This window comes from Camelus dromedarius, chromosome 10, assembly GCF_036321535.1.
Source record: "Camelus dromedarius isolate mCamDro1 chromosome 10, mCamDro1.pat, whole genome shotgun sequence".
In the NCBI taxonomy this organism is placed as follows: Eukaryota; Metazoa; Chordata; class Mammalia; order Artiodactyla; family Camelidae; genus Camelus; species Camelus dromedarius.
The window spans coordinates 1,129,539-1,150,331 of NC_087445.1; the positions used below are offsets into that span (position 1 = coordinate 1,129,539).

The 20,793-nt window shown below is 43.5% G+C and overlaps 1 protein-coding gene across 4 annotated transcripts in view; it reads left to right on the forward strand.

The window, feature by feature from the left end:
• Positions 1 to 7,264: 7,264 nt before the first annotated feature.
• Positions 7,265 to 20,793, forward strand: part of FAM120A (family with sequence similarity 120 member A) — a 97,564-nt gene continuing 84,035 nt past the window's right edge. For 2 of the 4 annotated variants that reach the window (XM_031447219.2, XM_064490086.1), the window contains exon 1: positions 7,266 to 7,771. In XM_031447219.2, coding sequence (XP_031303079.2) covers positions 7,298 to 7,771 — 474 coding nt within the window. In that variant the 5' untranslated portion in view covers positions 7,266 to 7,297. Of the gene's footprint in view, positions 7,772 to 20,793 lie in introns of all 4 variants that reach the window. The other 2 variants (XM_064490087.1, XM_064490085.1) reach the window with 2 other exon arrangements.

The window sequence follows — 20,793 nt, forward strand, 5'->3', positions numbered from 1 at the left end:
CAGATCCCCAATATTTGGAGAATGGGGTCCTTTTTGCCTACCCTGGTTCTTGCAAGTTGAGTGCAAGCTGCTAAGTTTCTGCCATGTGGCTGGAGGTGGGGATGTGTAGCCGCTGCTACTGTCAACTAAGAGCTGAAATTGACTAAAGTCAACCAAATTTTACCATCTAAGCTTCCTGGAAGTTGTAAGCCTCCAACAGACTCCAGAGTTCCAAAACAACTACATCAGACAGATCTTGCCAGTGTCATTGTTGTTTGGGTGGGAGACAGATTTCTGGTGCTTCCAACTCCACCATCTTCCCAAAACCCCTGTCTAAAGTTAATTTTATCTCACTACTAAGGGAAGTCCCTTCTTAGTACTCTCCCTGATGACTTTTGAGTGATGCGATTTCCCAATCTGTTGAGAACAGGCACTACTACTTCTGCCTTACGTGAATTTCAGGTACTGTACCCTCTCATCCTTCCCATTGGCCGTTTCCTGTGCCTTGGATAGCTTGCTCACATGTATTCACTAATTGAGTCTCAGCTGAATATTTGAGGAGGGATTTCTGCAAATCTCTGAAGTCCTCTATCAGTAGTACATCATTCCTTTCTTTAGTACTCTGCCCTGTGAATTCTAGCCACCTTGCCCAACACAGATTCCCAGTCCCATTCCCCTCAACTTGGGGAGGCTTCCAGGCTCCACGGGCTCCCTTCTTCACATTATGGCTTAAAAACTTCCACCAGTCAGTGGGTTGGGTCCATTGTTTTCCATCTCTCAAGCATGTCTGTCCTTCGTTGACTCACGTTCAGGGTCTTCAGAACCACTGTTTCACACATGTTGTCTGGGTTGCTTTGGTTGTTGTTACTGTTTCAGGTGGGAGGGTAATCAGTCCCTGCTACTTCATCTTGGCTGAAAGTGAAAGTTTGAAGCTCCAATTTAAAATTAATTTCTTCCTTATATGATCTCTTGGGATATATTCTCTGATCTCCCCATTGGTACTAATCGGTATCTTTCTTGGTAATTAATGTTATATATGCAATTATTTTATCTGTTATTAGTGGTCTGTGAGCTTGTGATAAATCTGAGTCACAATACGTACTTTACAAATATGAAAAATATAAATGCTTAATAAGCATCTACTTAATGGATTAAACTATTAAATATTAACCTTATTTGGCATAGGATTTCTAGACTTGTAGGTCATGGAAATGTCATGGTGTATGTCACTAGCTGCAAGGAGTTCCATAATATTTCTTATGAGAACTTTTGTGATAAGATATATTGATTTCTTAGTGTAATTAAGTGAATTTGCAGTGAGTTAAATAAATGCAAAAAAAGACAAATGGACCAAATTAAAATAGGACATGTTCTTTAGACATGTGGCTCACCAGTGATTCAGTACACAATCAGCGGCTTACAATTTAGAAGGCATGGCTTTATAGTGCCTAGATCTTTTAAGGACAGGGGACAGGTATAGGAAGGTTCCTATCATATATGCCATGAACATACGTCTGTTTTGGACAATCAGCATTCCTTTTCCCTTCTTGAAGGCACCCAGATATCTTTCTTAGAAGTTTCACACATGTTGGTGAAATGGCCAGTCCAGGTACTTGCTTCCCCATATTAACACCTAAGGAGATACTTTCTTTTCACTGTCAGGTTGGAGACAAATTACATTAAATATAATCTAATATGGGACTAGACTGATGAAATTGCTCAATTCTATAAGAATTAAGATCTTTTGATACAGTAGCCACTAGCCACATGCAGCTATTTAAATTAATTTAAATTAAATGCAAATTTAAATTTAGTTCCTCTGTTGTATACATCAAGTGCTCAGAAGCCACCTATGGCTACTGGCTACATGTTAGATAGTACAGCTAATTTTTCCCTCATCGCAGAAAGTTCTATTGAACAGTGCAACTCAAGAAAAAAAATGTTAAAAGATTGAGCCTATAATCTTTTCTTCTTTTAGTGACATGGAAATTTTTATTTTAAAATATTATAATTATAGTGCTTCCTGGTTTGACAAAACTGGAGGTATCTGTTATAAGACAGACTAACAGGCAATGTCATGACTGTGCTGAACCCTTCTTCCAGGTTGCACTGATGTGGAAGATGCATGCTTCAGGCCCCGCCCTCCATCCTGGGCCAGTGCTGCCTGCACCACCCACCTGGGACCCGGAGGGAGTGAGGGATGGAGAGGAGACAGTGGTGAGGAGGAGAGGAGGAGCCCTTTCTTGCTTTCAGCTCTTTCCCAGGCTCAGGCTACTGCTCCACCCTGAGGGCATCTGCATTTACGACAGAACTTTCTCCCAGCCCTCCAGAGGCACCTGCATTCTTGTAGTTGTGGGAAGGCAAGCCTGACCTCTTCCTTTGCCAGCACAGACTGTGCAGGGAGCCTCAGCTCTGTTTCCAGAGAATGACTGTGTGTTCCCACCTGTCTGAGGCCCTAGACTCTCCCTGGAGGTCAGATTCATGTGTTCCAGCCTTGTCAGGCCTGGGTGCTTTTCATATTTTGGTGTGAGAGAACTGCTCCTTCCAGAAACATTTTTATCATATTTTCTAAATGCAATAGACCATTTCATAGTAACTAGCCTCTAAATAATTAAATCTTAAAGTGATTTTGTACTTCTGAATAGAAATTCCTGATTTAAAATTTTTTCATTTGATTTACATCGTATTTAAAAATAAAATTTAGTTTCCAAAAAAAATTGAAGATTCCATCAGGCAGTATTTAAGGGACAACTCTAAAGTTCTAGCCAAATGAGAGAATATGTCCCAACTAAGAACCATCTTCCAAACTACCTCTGTGGATGTGATCCATCAGTCCTCAGCAGCTCCCAGGGGCGAGGGTAGGAGTCAAGGCCAACGTTGACACCTGAGTCTCTGTGTCAATAAGAACCAACGTGGGGAGAAGAGGCCTTGGATGCCCAGGAAATGCTGGAAAAGCCTCTGTGCATTTCCACAAGTTGTGGAGAGGGGACACAGTCCTTTGCAGACTTTAGAAAGAATGGGCACCAAAGAGCGCCCAACTGCCTTTGATAGGGAAGGGAAAATTACAGCGCTCAAAGGGAGCAGAAACCCTTCGGCTGAGATGGTAACCAATCGATTATATAAAATGTCTGTCAGCTAGGCATTTGGGAACCCCCTCTAGTCTTGAAGAGTGCTAGAAATTTGCATTTGTAGAAGTTCGCTTATACTTTCCCATTGACTTACAATTTAAAACTATGATGCGTACTAGTTTTAAAAAATTATGGTTGAAAGAGAAAACAAATTCACACTTCTGAAGAGAACAGGACTTTTCTGCATTCCTTTTTACTGAAGTATGGTCAGTTTACAATGTTGTGTCAATTTCTGATGTACAGCATGATGTTTCAGTCATACATATGTATACATACATTCGTTTTCATATTCTTTTTCGTTATAGTTTACTACAAGATATTGAATATAGTTTCCTGTGCTATGCAGTAGACACTTGTTTATCTGTTTTAGATAGAGTAGTTAATATCTGCAAATCTCAAACTCCCAGTTTATCCCTTCCCACCTCTTTCACCCCCTGGTAACCATAAGTTTGGAGAACGGGACATTTAATCCACATAACTAAAGACAAAAAAGCACTTTCTAATTTTCCAGAATACCAAAACAAAACAAAACAGCAACAAAATCCTCAGACTATAGAGATACCTGTGTGCTCTTCCAGGTAATTTAAGTTGACAATCAATTAGCAGATTAGAGCCTAGTGCTAGGTAAACATTACATGTTCAAATCCCAAGCAGAGATTAATTTGCCCTCTTCCAGGGTCACAGATTGCACGCTTAGCTCCAGCCTGCTGTTCTCCTAATATATGCCCTAATTATGCTGATGGTTAATGTGAGTCTCTATCACCTTACTTGAAAACACTGAAAACTTAACCTTTTATTGCTGGTGGATAGAATATTAAGTAAAGGTATCAATCTATTATAAAACACTTGAGTTTGGGGAAAAAAATCGTGTGAATAAGGCTGGCAATATTTTCCTACTTTGAGCTGTAGATGAATTGATCAAAAATTGGTTGAAATGGGAAAGAGCTGAAAATAAGTATTCTGTCATTGGTTTTCCACACACTGGTAATTTTTGCACACCATGGGCTTGCTCTCTTTGTCTATTAATCATAATTTTTTTCCGAAATTTCTTTTTGTGATTTCTATAAAGCATTGGCCTATGTCCTTTTTAGCATTTCTGTAAATTTTTCAGGTTTTTTTTTTTCTTGCATGTGTGGCAATCTCTTAGTGAAATTAAAAGTTTTCTCATATGCTGTAAGTGAATTGTCCTGAGATAAAGGTAGTTGGAAATAAAAATCCACAACCATTAGCTATCATATATTGTGAAACCACAAAGATATAATTTTTTAGTAAACTTTAAATATGGATGTTTGATCTCACCTTGATATTTAAAAAATTTAACTTCAACCAACCGCTGAATTTGAGCTGAGGATACAGGTTATACAAAATACTTGTCGGCCAAATCTTTTGCCAGCCACTCATAATGTTACTCAAAAATAAGAAAATTAATTTTTCAAAATGTGAACACAGAGTTACACAGGGAAAGTAGGCATAACTTTTATGTTTTATACTTATGAAAATGAATTTAAGATAACCGGTCCATGTTCTCAAGGATAAAGTCTATACAATAAGAGTACATGGAAGTAATAGTTACAAAAGTCAACATTTATTGAGCATTTGCTGGGTGGTAAGCAAATTATCTCATTTAATCCTTATAACAATCTGGGAAGTAAGAACTATTAATATCCTCATTGTGCAGATGATTGAAACCAAGGTTTAAAAAGTTTAAGTAAGTTTTGCAAGGGCACAGAGGTAGGAACACACAGATTTAAATCCTTGGTGCATCTTCTGGAAGGACGTCCTTTCCAGACCCTTAGTCGTCTCCACTAGGCTTAAGGCGAAAACAAATTTATTCTCAGAACCCCAGACATTAAAGCATTTAAAATATTAAAAGCAAGCACGTTGAAAAGAACAACAGTGCATTGGAAAAGTAAATATGGAACGCAATGCTATCAGTTAAATTACAATGAGTAGTAGTTTTAAAACTACTACTAATCTTGTGAACCAGCAGTGGATTATAGAAGCAAATTTGGATATTTGGGAGTGTTACTATTTAACGTGGCTTTAAATGGCTAACTGTATTTCTACATAACATAATCCTGGCTTCATTACTAATTTTTGTGCATGGGTCTAAGTGGCTTAATTTGCCATGGTCTGTTCTTTAAAAATTTAACAAACTTATCAAAATACTAAGAGTATTTTACTTATGTATGTATCATACTGGCCTATACTTGAGGTGAAGTTATCAGAAACGAGAAAATGCAACTTGCCTTTTCAGGGACAGAAAGTATGCGGGCTTCTTGGAGCCTACATGGGTACAGGCTCCACTTGCTTTGCACCTGCTATCTGGGCCTGCTCTTCTACAGAGGTTTCTCCAGAAAAAAACAAAAACAAAAACAAAAACAAAAACAAAAACCAGACAGGAGGGGTGGAGGTAAGTAAAGACACCACTCCCAAACGCCTCAAAGTTCTGAGTTTATAAATGCTTCATTCTGCAAGACATTAATCTCTTTAAAAAATTTTTATTGAAGCGTAACATACCTAACAATATTAACTTCATTTAAAAACGCAGTCACTGAAGAGCTCCAGGACAGAAGTCATAAAAGGACCTCCTTCCAGAAGACGCACCAAGGATTTAAATCAATTTCCTTTAAATCAATTTCTGCTGGATGCACCCCAGCAGAAAAGCGTTAGGGAAGATGGCCATTTCACATTTGGAACTAAATAGAAAGGAGGCATTTCACATGCTAACAGACCTATTGTTTTTAAAGTCTCTTCAGTGATTATCTGACACTAAGGCTACTTGTAAACTACATTATAAAATGTCCGCCATTTCAGTGTCTGGGCCGTGAAGCTTGATATTGGTGTGAAAATGATAAAGGGGAGCCTCAGGCTCCGTCAGGCAGTTGACACCACTTTGGGCTCAGAATTAGAACTATCTGTAGGGAACCCTGCTCCCTAAAAGGGAGCGCCAGTGAGGGTCTCCGCTCACACCGCCGCCCTATTTCTCCCAGAACTATAAGCACAGGGGTAGCGGGGTCAATTTGTCACCTTTCCACCTTCCTCAGAATCAGGACACCACGCCTTGTGAAAGTCTGGAGAGTTATTTCCTAAGTTTATTAAGATACCCACGCGATTAAGGTTGAGAGAGCAGGCGATCACTTCTCAAACTTGGTAACTAGACCTGGGGACACAGCGCAGCGACTGACTCCTTTCTCCATTTGGGACAGTGGCGTCTGCCCGCTCCTCCCCCCGCCCCCCAGATGCACCCCGACTTCCAGGTCCTGACCAGCCTGCCCACCTTCCCCATGCAGCCACCCCAGCCCGGGCACTGACTCCATCTTGGCGCGACTGGCTCCCCGGGACGGAACGTCTTTGGGGTGACCGGACCCCAGGGATTAGGCTTCCTCGGGTGACCAGCTCTGAAGGGACCAGATGAGCCTCCTTTGAGACCCCGAAGTGTGATGAGGCATTCTGAAATGACCGGCTCCGGGGCACGAGGCCTCCTTGGAATGACCAGTCCCAGGAACGAAGATGGGGCTTCCTTAGGGTGACCAGCGACAGGACGGGGCCTCCGCAGGGCGACCGGCTCCCAGGCGGGGATTAAGACAGGACCGCCTCGCTGGCTTCCGGGGATAAGACCGCCTCGGGGTGACCAGATCCCGGGAACCGGGATGGGGCCTCATCCGATGACCAGCTCCGGGGGACCGGGAAGGGGATGGGATGAGGCTGCTGCCACGAGATCCCCTGGGAGCTCGCGCAGCCCCAGAGGCGCCGCCTGGGCCCGGGCTCCCCATCCCCTGGCCTGGGGCTCGGGGCCCCTCACCGGCTTGCCTTCCTCGGCCTGGGACTGTGGCTCCGGGTCGGGGGTCCCGGGCCTCCGCGTACCGGCCCTTCAGCCCGCGGCACCGCCTCTTCCGCCCCTTCCGCCGGCCCGCGTACGTCAGCTGGCGCCGCCCCGCCCCGCCGCCGCCCGCCCGCGCGAGGCCGCCTTAGCCTGGCCTGGGCCTGGAGCGGCGCACGGCGCAGGTCCCTCCCCGCCATGGCCCTGGGAGGCGGCAGCACATGGCGGCCGCAGCGGCCATGAGCGCGCCCGCGGCCCGGCCCGGCCCCCCTTAGAGCCCGCCGCCCCGGCCCCGGCCCGCGCCACGGCCCCGCCGCCCCCGGCCCCGCCGCCCCGCCGCCCCGCGCCCGCCACCGCCGCCGCCGCCATGGGCGTGCAGGGCTTCCAGGACTACATCGAGAAGCACTGCCCGAGCGCCGTGGTGCCGGTGGAGCTGCAGAAGCTGGCCCGGGGCAGCCTGGTGGGCGGCGGGCGGCAGCGGCCCCCGCACACGCCGCTGCGCCTGCTGGTGGACGCCGACAACTGCCTGCACCGCCTCTACGGCGGCTTCTACACCGACTGGGTGAGCGGCGGCCAGTGGAACCACATGCTCGGGTACCTGGCCGCACTAGCCAAGGCCTGCTTCGGCGGCAACATCGAGCTCTTCGTCTTCTTCAACGGCGCGCTCGAGAAAGCGCGGCTGCACGAGTGGGTCAAGCGGCAGGGCAACGAGCGCCAGACGGCGCAGCAGATCGTCAGCCATGTCCAGAACAAGGGCACCCCGCCGCCCAAGGTCTGGTTCCTGCCACCAGTCTGCATGGCGCACTGCATCCGCCTGGCGCTCATCCGCTTCCACGTCAAGGTGCGGCCCGCCGGGCGGGCGGGCTGGCCGCGGTCGGCGTGGGCCGGGGGGCCGGGGGCGGGGTTGGGCCCGGGGCGGGGCGGGGGTCTGCGTGGGCGTGGGCCGGGGTTGCTCGAATTCAGGCTGAGGGTGGGCTACGATCTGGAGTCTGCGGGGCCAGGGAGGGAGCGGGCCAGGGGTCTGGGGTCTGGGCCTGGGTCCGGGTCTGGGGTCTGGGCAGGCCGGGATCTGGAGTTGGAGTTGGCCGGGGTCCGGGTAGGGATGTGGGCCCGGGGGCCCAGGCGCCTCTCTGCTCCGGGTCTGTGTGACCTGCTGCAAGATGGACGCGCGGCCTGAAGCCCGGCCGGCATCTACGAGTTTCCCGGGGTCTGGAGACCTCGGCTGCCCCAGTCCGTGCGAGAAGCTCAGGACCAGCTGGATAGCTGCAGGCTTGGAGGGTGCAGTGCCATCCTCCCTGAGATGCCTGCTTGAAGCTGGCAGATTACTAACCTGAACTTTTATGAGACACTCGTTTTCGAATTCAGTAGGGCTTGAACAGCAACAGGTTTTTGTTCTGTTTTTTTGGGTTTTTTTTTTTTTTTGTGGGAGCAAGTGGGCCAGATAGCAACAGGAGGGGGTCCCCAGCCAGTAAGGTCTGCCTACTGCTGTCACCCCGACTCACCTGGGGGCAGTGAGCCCGGGCAAGGCCGGCGGAGTTGGCCTCTTGAGAACGCAGGACTGGGTCCAGGTTCTCTGTAAGATGATAGGTTTAGAGAAATTGTCTGACTTTTTTGTGTCTTAGATTTCAAAGACTCAGAATTTGACGTGATGGAAGTTTGTCAGTTCTGTGACTTCTGAGTCTGTGTGAAAAAGTGGTTCTGTGTATCTGATGTGAAAAGAGTTCAGAGTCAGGGCAAAGAGAATGTGAACCAGAGTTTCCGGGATTTCTTTCTTTCTGCACAGTGAGGACTTGGCCGCTTTGGGCTGTGCACTCAGGTAATCAGAGCTTTGACTGCCCGGCACTGTGCTGTCCCTTTGGCCAAGGCGTGTTCCACCACCCTGTAGCCGAGGCGGAGATAACATGCAAATCCGTGACCCTTGACTTAAGTTTTGAGTGCTTCCTTTTTCACTGTTCTTTTAACATTTTTAGGAGGGGGCTGTTTGGGTTTTCTGGCTTTCGCCACTCTGCCTTCCAGCATGTTTGTCATTCCTTTATTTCTGCTTGCAACTGTGCTTGATCCCAAAGTTTGTGAAATTCAAACTTCCTGACTGCTCTGCCTGCCTGTGCTGAGATGGTGGTGGTTAAGCCGAAAGTGATAGCGGAAGTCCCACCCCGATCCTGTTGCAATTGGTGACAGGGTTTCTAAGTCTGCGGGTCGAGGCTGCTGGAAGAGCGGCGATTGGTCTGTGAGTATGGCAAAGACCTGGCCTGCGTCCCCGGAGAAGTTCGGGTGAGAGCTAGGGACTGCTGCTGGCATTTTCTGCCCTGGAGCCTGGGCTCTCAGAGAAGTAAGGCAGTGCCAGCTGCCAGATGTGCTCCACCTCCAGAAGATGCCTTCAGGAGTGTTAACAGTTTTATCTTGTTCAGAGATGATGGAAAAGACAGAATGAGCTTTCTGGTCAAGTAGCTTTCAAATAAACCTTACTGAGGATTAGAGTCAGTGTGCATACACGGTCACTGTATCTTTTTGAAAGAACTGCTGCTGAATTCTTTTTTGGTTGTAAAATTTCTTAATATTTATCTTTGCGCCCCTGTGAATGTCTCATTTACCTACTTGGGTGCTCAGAATCTTAAACCAATGTCTGAGTAAGTGTTTGGAAACTAGATTTAAGATCATTTCTTCCACTTAGGTTTCTAGACACAAGATAATTTTGTCTATAATTAGTTTGCTTTAACTCCTGACGTAGAATCACAATATAGTGTTAATTGTACAGATTAATACAGTGATGACTCAGTTCCCTGGTGGACAAATACCTGGCAGCCTCACCTTTTTGGAAAACACCTAAGAAATTTAGCTACTGAAAGTTTCTCAGCAGTCAAATGAGAGGTCAGGAAGTTTTGATACAGTGACCCAAAAAATAAAAAAAAGCTGTTTCCTCATTGAAGAATCAAGTTCTCTCCCTTGTAGACTGCCCTTTCCTTTTCAGATGTAGTTCTGATAAGCTTAGTTATCTGTTTCTAAACTCAGCTTGAGAAAAGGGTGCAGAGGAAAGTCTGCCAGAGACAGGAGCACCATTAATAGCAAGAAGTGACACTTCACAAGGGAGAAGATAGAAAAAGCTATAAAAAGCACACATAATTCTGGGGCTTCTTTAGAAAAAGGAAAACAACCCTGTGTACTTCAGTAACCCCTGAGGGTGTGTATGGTTTATTCTTTAAGGATGATTTAAAGCCAGAAAAATTTATGGTCAGCATTCTTTAAGGGAGTGAAGCAGTGTGAACTGTTTTTAAAAGATGCCCATTAAAATGGTTATGGGAAGTAAAACCAGGATGGCATATCACTACACACTTCTTAGAGTGGCTCAAATAAACAGTACTGGCAAAACCAAGTCCTGGCAAGAATGCTGAGCAACTGGGATTGTCCCACATGGCTGGTGGGAATGCAAGATGGCACGCCACTGTGGAAGACAGCTCCTTGGTTTCCTATAAAGATCCCTTTACCATGTGATCCACCAATTGTACTCCTGGGTATTTTCCTAATGAAGCTGTTGTTCACACAAAAACCGTACATGAATGTTCATAGCAGTTTTATGCATAATAGCCCAAACTGGAAACAACCAAAATATCCTTTACTGGGTAATAGGTACGCTGTGGTACCTCCGTACCACTAAGCCATAAAAAGGGAGACGCTACTGATGCATAAAACAACTTGCTTGAGTCTTTACAGCTTTATGTTGAGTGAAAGTCAGGCTCAAAAGGTACGATTCTATTTATATGACATTCTTTTGAAGATAAGAATATAGTGATGGGGACCAGATGAGTGGTTGCCAGAGGGTGTGAATATGAAGGGACAGCAGGAGGGAGCTTTTGGGGGTGATGGAACTGTCTGTAACTTGATGTGGTAGCATGTTTTAAAATCACAGAACTACATCAAAAGTAAATAAAAGTTAATTTTACTGTATGATAATTAATATTTTTTAAAGGTTAAATAAAAATTGGGGAAGGAATTGACACGAAAGCCTCACTGTATATAATGTTGGGCACATGAGGCATCTCTCAGAAAAATATGCCATTGTATTGGCTTTCTCTAGGGTTCTGTAAACTGGCAGAAAGGCTTAATTTCCTGTCAGCTTTGTTTAGAGAAATCTTTGACTTAGAAGAGTATGTCTTTGCTAGAGTAATAATTGTATTTCTCTAACCATTAGAAGTTGGCCCATGTATCAGCTAATTTTGTTCAGGCCATTAAACTGCCTGGTCTGAACTTGGCTTCTGCTTTGTTACTAGGAGCATTTCCTCTTGTGTGCCTTGAGTCATCATAACCTTTGAAACTTGGTGAAGGCCTGCTATTTATTTAAAAATCTTGGTGGCATTAAATCCCTGGAGCTTTCCTCAGTGTTCTTGACACGAGACTTGTGGCGTTGGTGTACAGATTTATGATGGAAGTCCTTCCAGTCTTATCCTGAATCAGTGCTCTGGTGAATTTACTCGGATCTTACATAAAGCAGAGCTCATGTTTTAACTCCCTGGAAGAATGTGAGATAGACATCCCGAGATTTTGGGATGATGATCTCTTTCTTTGTGTCCTTGATGGGGGACTAATTTGTCGGGTATGGGTCCCTTGCCAGGTCGTCTCTCACGGTGCTGTCTCACTTAGCCCTCAGTGTTTTTGTCACTCAATTTATATGGGAAGAAACGGGATTGCTGATTGAGCGATATCCGGAGACAAGTCACCAGTAACCTCTTCAAGAGGGAAGTGCTGTGCTGAAATCAAAGTTCAGTTTCATTGTGTAAGAATGCCATGGGGGTGTGCCTGCCACAGTTCACTCTCAGGTCAGATCTGATAGCAAAATGCCTCTACCACTGTTTCCAGGTAGAATGGGAGCTCCACGGTTTTTAGCCAGGAGGCACCGAAACCTAGCAATATGCTTTGATTCATAAAGCCCTCAAATTGATAAAGAAATACTCAGAATTCAAAACTGACCACCTTATAACTCAAGCCAGCCATACATTTAAAATACTATTTAAAAACATGTATTTTCCTGTAAGTGTACCAGTTTTGCGGCTGGCTTATTTCACTTAGCCTAATGTCTTCAAAGTTCACCCATGTTGTAACATTGTGTAATAATTTCCTTCCTTTTTAAGGCTGAATGATACTCTAGTGTATGGCTGGACCACATTTGGTTTATGGATACTTGGGTTGCTTTCCCCTTTTGGCTGTTGTGGATAATGCATAATGCTGCTGTGAACATGGGTGTACAAAAATCTGTTGGTGTCCCAGCTTTCAGTTCTTTGGGGTGTATACATGCCCAGGAGTGGAATTGCTGGATCACTTGGTAACTCTGTGTGTAATTTCTTGAGGAATCGCCATACTATTTTCCACAGCAGCTGCCTGTGTATATTTTTTATACAATATATTATTATAGTTCTAGTTTTTAACATTAATGTGATCACACAACACATCATTCTGCAATTTGCTTATTTTTATAAGTATGTAAAAAAAATCCTTTCATGTCTTATTGTTCTTATAGAACTTATAGTACTAATTCTTTTTAATGACTGCATAGTGTTCCATAATTTCCCACCCCCTCCAAATGATATACACACATATAAACTTGGTAGATCCAAGAGTATACACATTCTAAAGCCTAAAAATACTATAGAGCCAACATTGCCAAATCTTCAGATCTTTGAAGAATGCCAGAGACCCAGATTTTTATTTGAAATTATCCCATTTAAAAAACACCTCTAAGCCAAGCAAAACGGGCTTCAGCCTAGATTCAGCTCTTGAGCCACTGATTTGTGATTTCAGTGCTGATATTTATCAACAATTGTAACCCATTTCTAAATCTTACTCCCCGTCCACTCTTTTTCAGGTTTATAGTTAGACGTATAAATGCCCACTCTTTCTCTTCCCATCTTCCTTGTTGAACCCTTTTCGATTATCAAAGCGCTTCCATTTTCTGGGGTTACTGAAATGCAATTTTTCATAAACGCCACAGTTCCCCGGACCTTTTCCGTCACATACTCTTTCTTCTCGTAATCCCCAATATTACCTCTTTTGAGGTTAATACCACGCATGTGTTCTTTCAACATCTGACAATTCCCAGCACACAGTTTTACTCTTCTCAAAGACTTGAGCAGCTGGTTTTACGTACTGAGAGATTATTTTTACCATATCCCATTCAGCACCCAAACTGACTATTCTCGTCTCTAATCTGGCCTCAGATTACTCACCTCTAGTGACTTGTAATTTCACTTTAGCTACCCTAGACTTTGTTCCCTATAATCAGCAGGGAGATTGACACCACCTTTTAAGATTTCAGACTGTGTAGCCCCTCTGCATCCTGACCCCTACGGATACACCCTTCATTCTCTTCTTACTTTCCACCATCCTCTGTTCGCCCAGCCAGCTCTGATTTCACTTTTAGCCCTAACTGGTTTGAGCCTAGTGGTTACCCACTTCAGAGATACACTCATTACCACCTGAGTCATCCTTGGCCTTTTTATTATCCCATCCTGCCAGTCCCTGCAAAATGTCTCATCAGTTTGAGCCCAGCGGTCTCTCACCTCCACCTCTCTTCCTCATTTCTAATATCCCCAACACGTGAGCTCGCCAGGTTGACCAAAAAGGCCTACCAAGTGCCTTGCAAACCCATCGGTGGCTTTTGAAACCAAATTCCTGGGTGTTCATCAGCATTTAGAACAATTGACACAGAATAAAATAGAAGAAAAAGTCGAATGCAAGACATGTTGAAGGTAAATACCATTCCATTAAACTGCCTTACAGTGGACGGTTGTCGGAATTGCCTCTGGGGAGGACTGGGCCCCCACGCCTGGTGTCACCAGCGGAGCTCACCTTGCACACATTGCCAGAGCAGCCTGCAGGGTCATTAGGTGAGGGACTTGAACCAAACCGCTCATCCAGACTCCTCATTCGGGCTTTTAGACCCTCCTGCAGTCTGAACCTGTTGTACCTTCCATCAGTTTCACAGTTCTTCTCTATTTTTTAAATGCTCTCAACCAGACTGTTCGCTGCTTCCCCAAGAAATGTCCGTTTCCCAGCTACCCAGCTTTGCTGATGCTGCTCCCTCTTATTGAGGTACCCCACTTCTGCTTGTCAGGATTTTACCCCAACCTCAAAGCCCATCACAAAAGCTTTAGTTAAGCTACCTGCATATGTATCTTCTCCGCTAAACTAAGCTACTTAAGGCCAGGGACTAATTTTACTCCTCTTGTATCTCCTGTATGTTCAGTATAGGATCTCAACTTTTTAATCAGATATTTGCTTTGTTCTATTTATATAGGCAGACAAATTTCATAATTTTCTTTCAACACCTTGATCAATGGCCATTAAGTAAAGATTTATTTTCTTACCTTAAATTTCTTGCACTCTTTTCTGACTGGTTCCCAGTGATGAGTCATTACCCCTTTAGCAAACATCGAGTGTCTGTTATTGGCCAGCTGTGGAGGAATGAATATAACAGGAAAGAATGGGATCCTTTAAAGAGTTTAGTCTAGTGGGGACAGGGGTTTGCTTACGTCATTTTCCTTGCCCCCAATGTTTGGAGCCTTCTTTGATGCCATAGGACTGTCGGTGAAGAGCAGTGAGTGGTTCTCAATAGGGGCTGGGGGCTGGTGGTTTTGGCAATGTCTAGAGACATTTTTAATTGTCACACTGAGGGCATCTGACCACAGCCATCTAGAGGTGGAGGCAAGGGACGCTGTTGAACATTCTACAATGCACATTAAAGAATGACCCATTCGCAAGTATCAGTGGTGCCAAGCCTAGGAAGTCCTGGTGTGAACACATCAAAGAATTCTAAGTTTTGGGCCTTAGTAAAGCCATATAAGTGTTTGAAATAGAGATTTCTAAGTATACCAGGAAGAGAAGTAATAAAAGAAAAATACACCTTAGTTTTCTAAATTAAAATACATACGTTACACCTTATCTCTGTATACTTCTGGACCCATATTGCTCTTTGTTTTGTTTTAAACAATGGGAATTTATACAATGGAAAGAAACTGATTAATACATACTGCACATTCCAGCCTTAGTAAGAAATTGACCATTGAAGTAAGTACTATGTAAAATGAAGAGGAGTTACTTTATTTTTTTTTAAATGAGATATAATGGACACACAACATTATATTAGTTTTGGGTGTACAGTGTAATGATTCAATATATGTACATATTGAGAAATGATCACATTAAGTCCAGTTAACATCCATCACCATACATAGTTAGAATTTTTTTTCTTGTGATGAGAATTTTTAAGATCTCTCGTAGCAGCTTTCAAATATTCAGTACAGTGTTGTTTACTACACCCTTCGTGATGTACATTACATCCCCATGACTGACTTATTTTATACAGTTGACTCTTGAACAACATGGGTTTGAACTATGCGGGTCCACTTATACATGGATTTTTTTTCAATAGTAAATACTGCAGTACTGCAGTCTGTGGTTGGTTGAGTCTGTGGATACGGAACCATGGATATGGAGGGCTGACTGTAAAGTTATATACAGATTTTTCAACTGCCTGGAGGGTTGGTTCCCCTGCCCTCCCCCTACATTGTTCAAGGGTCACCTGTAACTGGAAGTTTGTATCTTTTGACCTTCTTCACCAATTTTCCCCACCCCTCCCCATCCTGAAGAAGAGATACTTTAGAATTGGAAAAATCAGATTTATTTCCCAGGGGGTTTATGGACAAAATTTTATAAATTGAACAATTAGACGTGAATGAATCAGAGTTCAGAAGGAAATATTCAAAAATTCTCTAAATGTGTCTATATAGCTAGCATCATTTATTTTATTTTTTACTTATGTTTATGTTTTCTCTAGAAAGTAAGTCCTGTGGTGTCCACCTCTTAGAACATCACTTGGCATGTAGTAGAAATTCAAAATATATTTGATAAATGGACAAATAAATCGATTTCAGACTCACCAGTTACTCAGTCTCCTGTGCATGGCAGTGTGATGGCAGAAAGATGGCAGAAAGTTTATTCAAACCCAGAGTCTAGTCATTTCCACAGATAAGTAGTCTCAGCTTGGCCACCTGGTACAGAGGCTTTGTCTCTGAGTGAGCCCTTCATGCTTCTAAATTTAGGAGCCGTGTTGACGACATAAAAGGGGTGACTGCTTAGGGAAATCAGCTGAATTTAGCCATCTTTCCTCCCCTGTTATTCCTCGTTCTATCAAACCTTGTTTCTAGGCTTCTTAGGGCCAGTATAGAGTTGAACTTGGCACACTGACCTACCTGCAAAGGTGATGGTAAATCCATAGTAACTAAGGGTCTGTGATCTAGAAGCGTGCTCCTTTTGTGCCCTGCTTACTTGGCCTTTCCCACTCGTCTCTGGAATAAATGTATTTCTTTGGAAAAACTGAAGTTACCCTGTTGGTATTTGGCTGATTAGTGCAGGACAGTGCTGGAAGGAGTGTTGTTGGGGGATTGCGTTTTCATAGGTCTGGAGTGTGTTGTCTGTCTTCATGAGCACGAGAGCCAGCCAGTCCAGACTGGGAGGGCCTCACTTGACTGCTTAGATGAGCACAGGTACCATGGTTTTTCAGTCTCCCGAACCTATGTGGGCCATAAAAGATTTTAATAAAGAGTTTGCAAGTATCACCACTTCGAAATAAATTGCATTAGTCTAAGATTACTTTTTATAAATTCTGAAATTTACAGTTTTGATGTATTTTGGAATTAGATTTTTAACAAAAATAGTATTGCTAGGAGTTAGCTGAATCACTAGGAAATTAATATAGTAGGCTAAATGGACAGTGAATACAAATAATGTTGGTGTTTCTACTCTCTGATCATTTTATTTTTTTATTTTAAAAATTAATAAGTTTAATTTGCATTTCTTTTATGATATCCACTCTTATTTTTTATTTCTTTAGCAGAGAAAGAAATCAGTTTTATTATTGAATAAGCATTGAGCCAGATTACAATTGCATCGTAGGCAACCTGCTAAAGAGATTGCAAAGAAAGAAATCCCACCTTTTTATGTAGGCTGGCAGATACAATCCCCGACAATATGCTAATGTCATTATCCAAAGGAAAAGTAAAACTTCTGTTTTTTGGACAAGTAGAAAGTTATGTCTTGGCGCCAAGTGCCTAGGATTTCCAAAAAGACAGGGAGATGGGGTGCCACCTCTTTTCATTGTTACATATTTTTATTTTTTAAAATTGTGGCAAACTGTACATAGCAAAATTTGTACTGTTTTAACCATTGTTAAGTGTACAGTTTAGTGAAATTAAGTACAGTCTTTCCTTGGGTATATGCAGGGGACTGGTTCCAGGAGCTCCTTTAGATAGCAGAATCTAAGGATGTAAAATCTCTTACGTAAAATGGCGTGGTACAGTGGATGTCGTCGGCCCCCTGTAAAACCTGTGGTTTCGCATCTGCTGATGTGGAGGGCTGACTGTACGTTCACGCCGTTGTGCAACCATCACTACCATTTATCTCCGGAAAGTTCTCTTCCCAAACTGAAACAGTCCTCACTGAATGCTAACTCTCCATTCCCCTCTGCCGACCTCTGGCAGCCAGCATTCTGCTTGATTGTCTCTGTCAGTCTGACTGCTCAAGGCACTTTTTATGAATGGAATCAAACATAATTTCTTTTTGTAACTGGCTTATTTCACTGAGCATGGTGTCCTCGAGGTTCATCCATGTTGTAGCATGTGTCAGAATTTCCTTCCGTTTCAAGGCTGAATAATATTCTATCGTGTTGGATAGACCACATTTTGCTGATCTGTTCATCAGTCAGTGGACCCTTGGGTTGCTTTTACCTTTTGGCTATTGTGAACAATATTGCTATGAAGATGGGGATGCAAATATCTGTTTGAGTACCTGCTTTCAATTCTTTAGGATCTATTTCCAGAAATGGAATTGCTGGGTCATATGGTGATTCTGTGTTTAGTATTTTGAGGAACTGTTAAACCGTTTTTCACAGCATCTGCCCCATTTTACATTCCCATCAGCAATGTGTGAGGGTTTCAGTTTCTCCACATCCTCACCAACACTTGCTTATTTCTGTTTTGTTTTTTTATGTAGTATCCATCCTAATATGTGAAATGGTATTTCATTGTGGTTTTGATTTACATTTCCCTATGATCAATGAAGTTGAGAATCTCTTTATGTGCACTCCTTTATTTTAAAAGAAATTATCCATGCTTTTTAATAAGATCACTGCAACTAATTCTTTATTCTGTAAGAACCAGTGATAACCAAGAGCTATATAAGGTAAGAAGCTTATTCAACGATGATTTCAGATTTCCCGAGGAGGAGAGATTTACATTTAGAGACATTGCTAATGTGTGTCATAACATTGAAATCTCCCTTTTAAAGTAAACAACAGCAATACAAATCCTACACCAAATCGGCATTGACTTTCATGTATTCACTCTTTAGCTCTACTTGAGTAGGGAGTAACTCTTCTGAGTAAGTTCTACCCACTTAATACCTACTGACTCGAATTCATCTGGATAAAGGTCAGAGCCTGATTTTTTTTTTTTTTAAACAAAAGAATTTAGGTCAACTCATGTCCTCTTATGTTCAGGTTAACTTATGCCTTTTAAATATGGTAGCTGGTTGGAGCATGTCACGTTATGCCCCAAGCTTCTGTAAAATTATTCTGAGGAAAAACACACCAATTTTTTTCCTTTGTATCAGCAAATCTGTTTCTGACAACTCAGTGTCTTACGTCCTGCATGAAGAGTATGAAGAAGCAGACCCTTTCTCACATGGCTTAAGAATGAATAGTAGCTGACGTTTATCGAGTGCTTTTTATTTATGAATAGATTCGGAGCTGTTCGCATGTAGTAACTCAGTTAATTACTACAGCTATCCTGTGAGGTAGGAGAGCACTATTATTTTTGCAGATGATGAAATGGAAGTGCAGAAACCATCACAGTAGGCAGAGGAGTTCACCCGCCGGAGACACAAAACCTCGCTGTGCAGGGGCTTCTTCCCTGGAGGCGAGGAGTAAGTAACGGTGTTACGTTTTCATTCTTATGGGACTTTCCCCATAGCTGCTTTGAACATTAATGAATAATTTATATGCAAAGTAAGCTTGGGAATTTTTTAGTCATCATTCCTTGTAAAAAAATACTGACTTTTGATGTATCTGCCTTTTTAATGATGAAACTTAAAACTGTTGAGAAAAAGATTTCCCTAGGATTCTGTGGCAAGTAGATAGGAGCATTAAAATGATCCCAGCTAAGTACAAAATACTTCATTTGGACCAAAAATGGAGCATTTTGTCAGCTACTAAAGACCTTCCGCACTGATTGGGTTGGAGAGGTGAGGCGAGGTGTTCTGTGATTCCCAGCCTGGTTGTAGCCACCAAAGCATGTAGCAGGTGTCAGCGTTGAATGCCCTGTGCTGTGTACACAGGAGCGCTTGAATTCACTCCCTTGATCTGAAGTTGCATTCTAACGCAGTGGAGATGGCAGCCAAGGCAAAAATCAGTCAAGGCAAAAATCAGTCAAGGTGGCGGGTGGTCTTTGGTTACGGGGGTTTTCTGTAAGGAGGCGGTGATAATTCCAAGTCTGGTTTGCTCTTGTTCAGAGGAGGCCCTAACCCCTTCTGTTACCATCTGTAAGTTAGGTAGGTCTCAGGGCTTGCTTTTTTAGCTTGCTTTTGTACTGTTGGGGAGTTCAAATAGAAATCATCTTCCCAACATTGTACTTCATAGTTTTTACTCGCTTCTAAAATTAGAATTAAGAGCTAGACATAACCATTTTCATCATACTGTGCCCAGTCTGAGCCAGGAGCTGGAAGGCCAGGGAATTAGAGAAACAGAACACAGGTGATAGGGTGGAATAGACGAGATGGGAGACAGGAGCGAAAGGCTTTCAGACCAGAAGAAAGACACATTCAAAGGAGAAAGAACTGCTGATGCCCTGTTAGGCCCTGCTTCTCGGAAGCTTCACCTCTGGAACTTCATTTTTATTTTTAATTAAATGGCTACCTCTCTGGTCCTATTTTAATGCAACCTAGGCCTTTTCCTATGCCCACCCAAACCTTACATCGAGTCTTCTTTTTGCTCTATCCGGTTCTCTGCACCCAATTCTTCATTAGGCTCTTTGACGCGAGTCTGGGCCTCTTACAAGTATTGCTGGTTGCTGGACTCCATTCATTCATTCATAGGTTATATATACCATCTGTGGTCGGCTTTCCTCCGTCCCGCAGTTGCACTGTCTGGGGAAGACTTGTATTTTCACGTGGTAAGCTCTCGGACGCTTTGCCTTTCAGGCCTTTTAATGCTTTATTCGCCTGATGGAAATGCTTAAAACACTGTTTCAGCTAGTGTGTTGTACACTATTGACTATTTCCTTTTTAAAATAAACTCCTTACTTTGGAATAATTGAGGTTTGTAGAAGAGTTGTAAAGATGGTACAGAGAGTTCCCGACTATCCTTCTCTCAGCTTCCACGCATGTCAGCATCCTTTGAGCAAGTGCAATTATGAAAACTAAAAATTAGCATTGCTACTGTACCCTTAACTGCATTATGTGTTTCATTCAGGTTTCATCCATTTTCCACCCGTATCTTTTTCGGATGCCCTGTCGCCTTTCGGCGTCTCGTCTCCTTAGTCACCTTAGGTCTGGGACAGGTCCTCAGCCTCTGCCTGCCTCTGGTGACCTATACTTTTGGAGAACTGATCAGGCATTTTGTAGGCTGGCCTCCAATTTGGGCTGTCTGATGTTTTCTTGTGATTTGGGGAGAATGCTCCAGAGATGCGGTGCCCTTCTGTGCCGCAGTGGTGTCTACTGGGCGGGACTTTGGTCCCCTTTGCTGGTTTGGTTCTTAGGAGGCGGTCATCCAGTGCAGCCTACATTCAGGGGGAGGGGTAGGGGTTAAACTCCACATTACCTTTT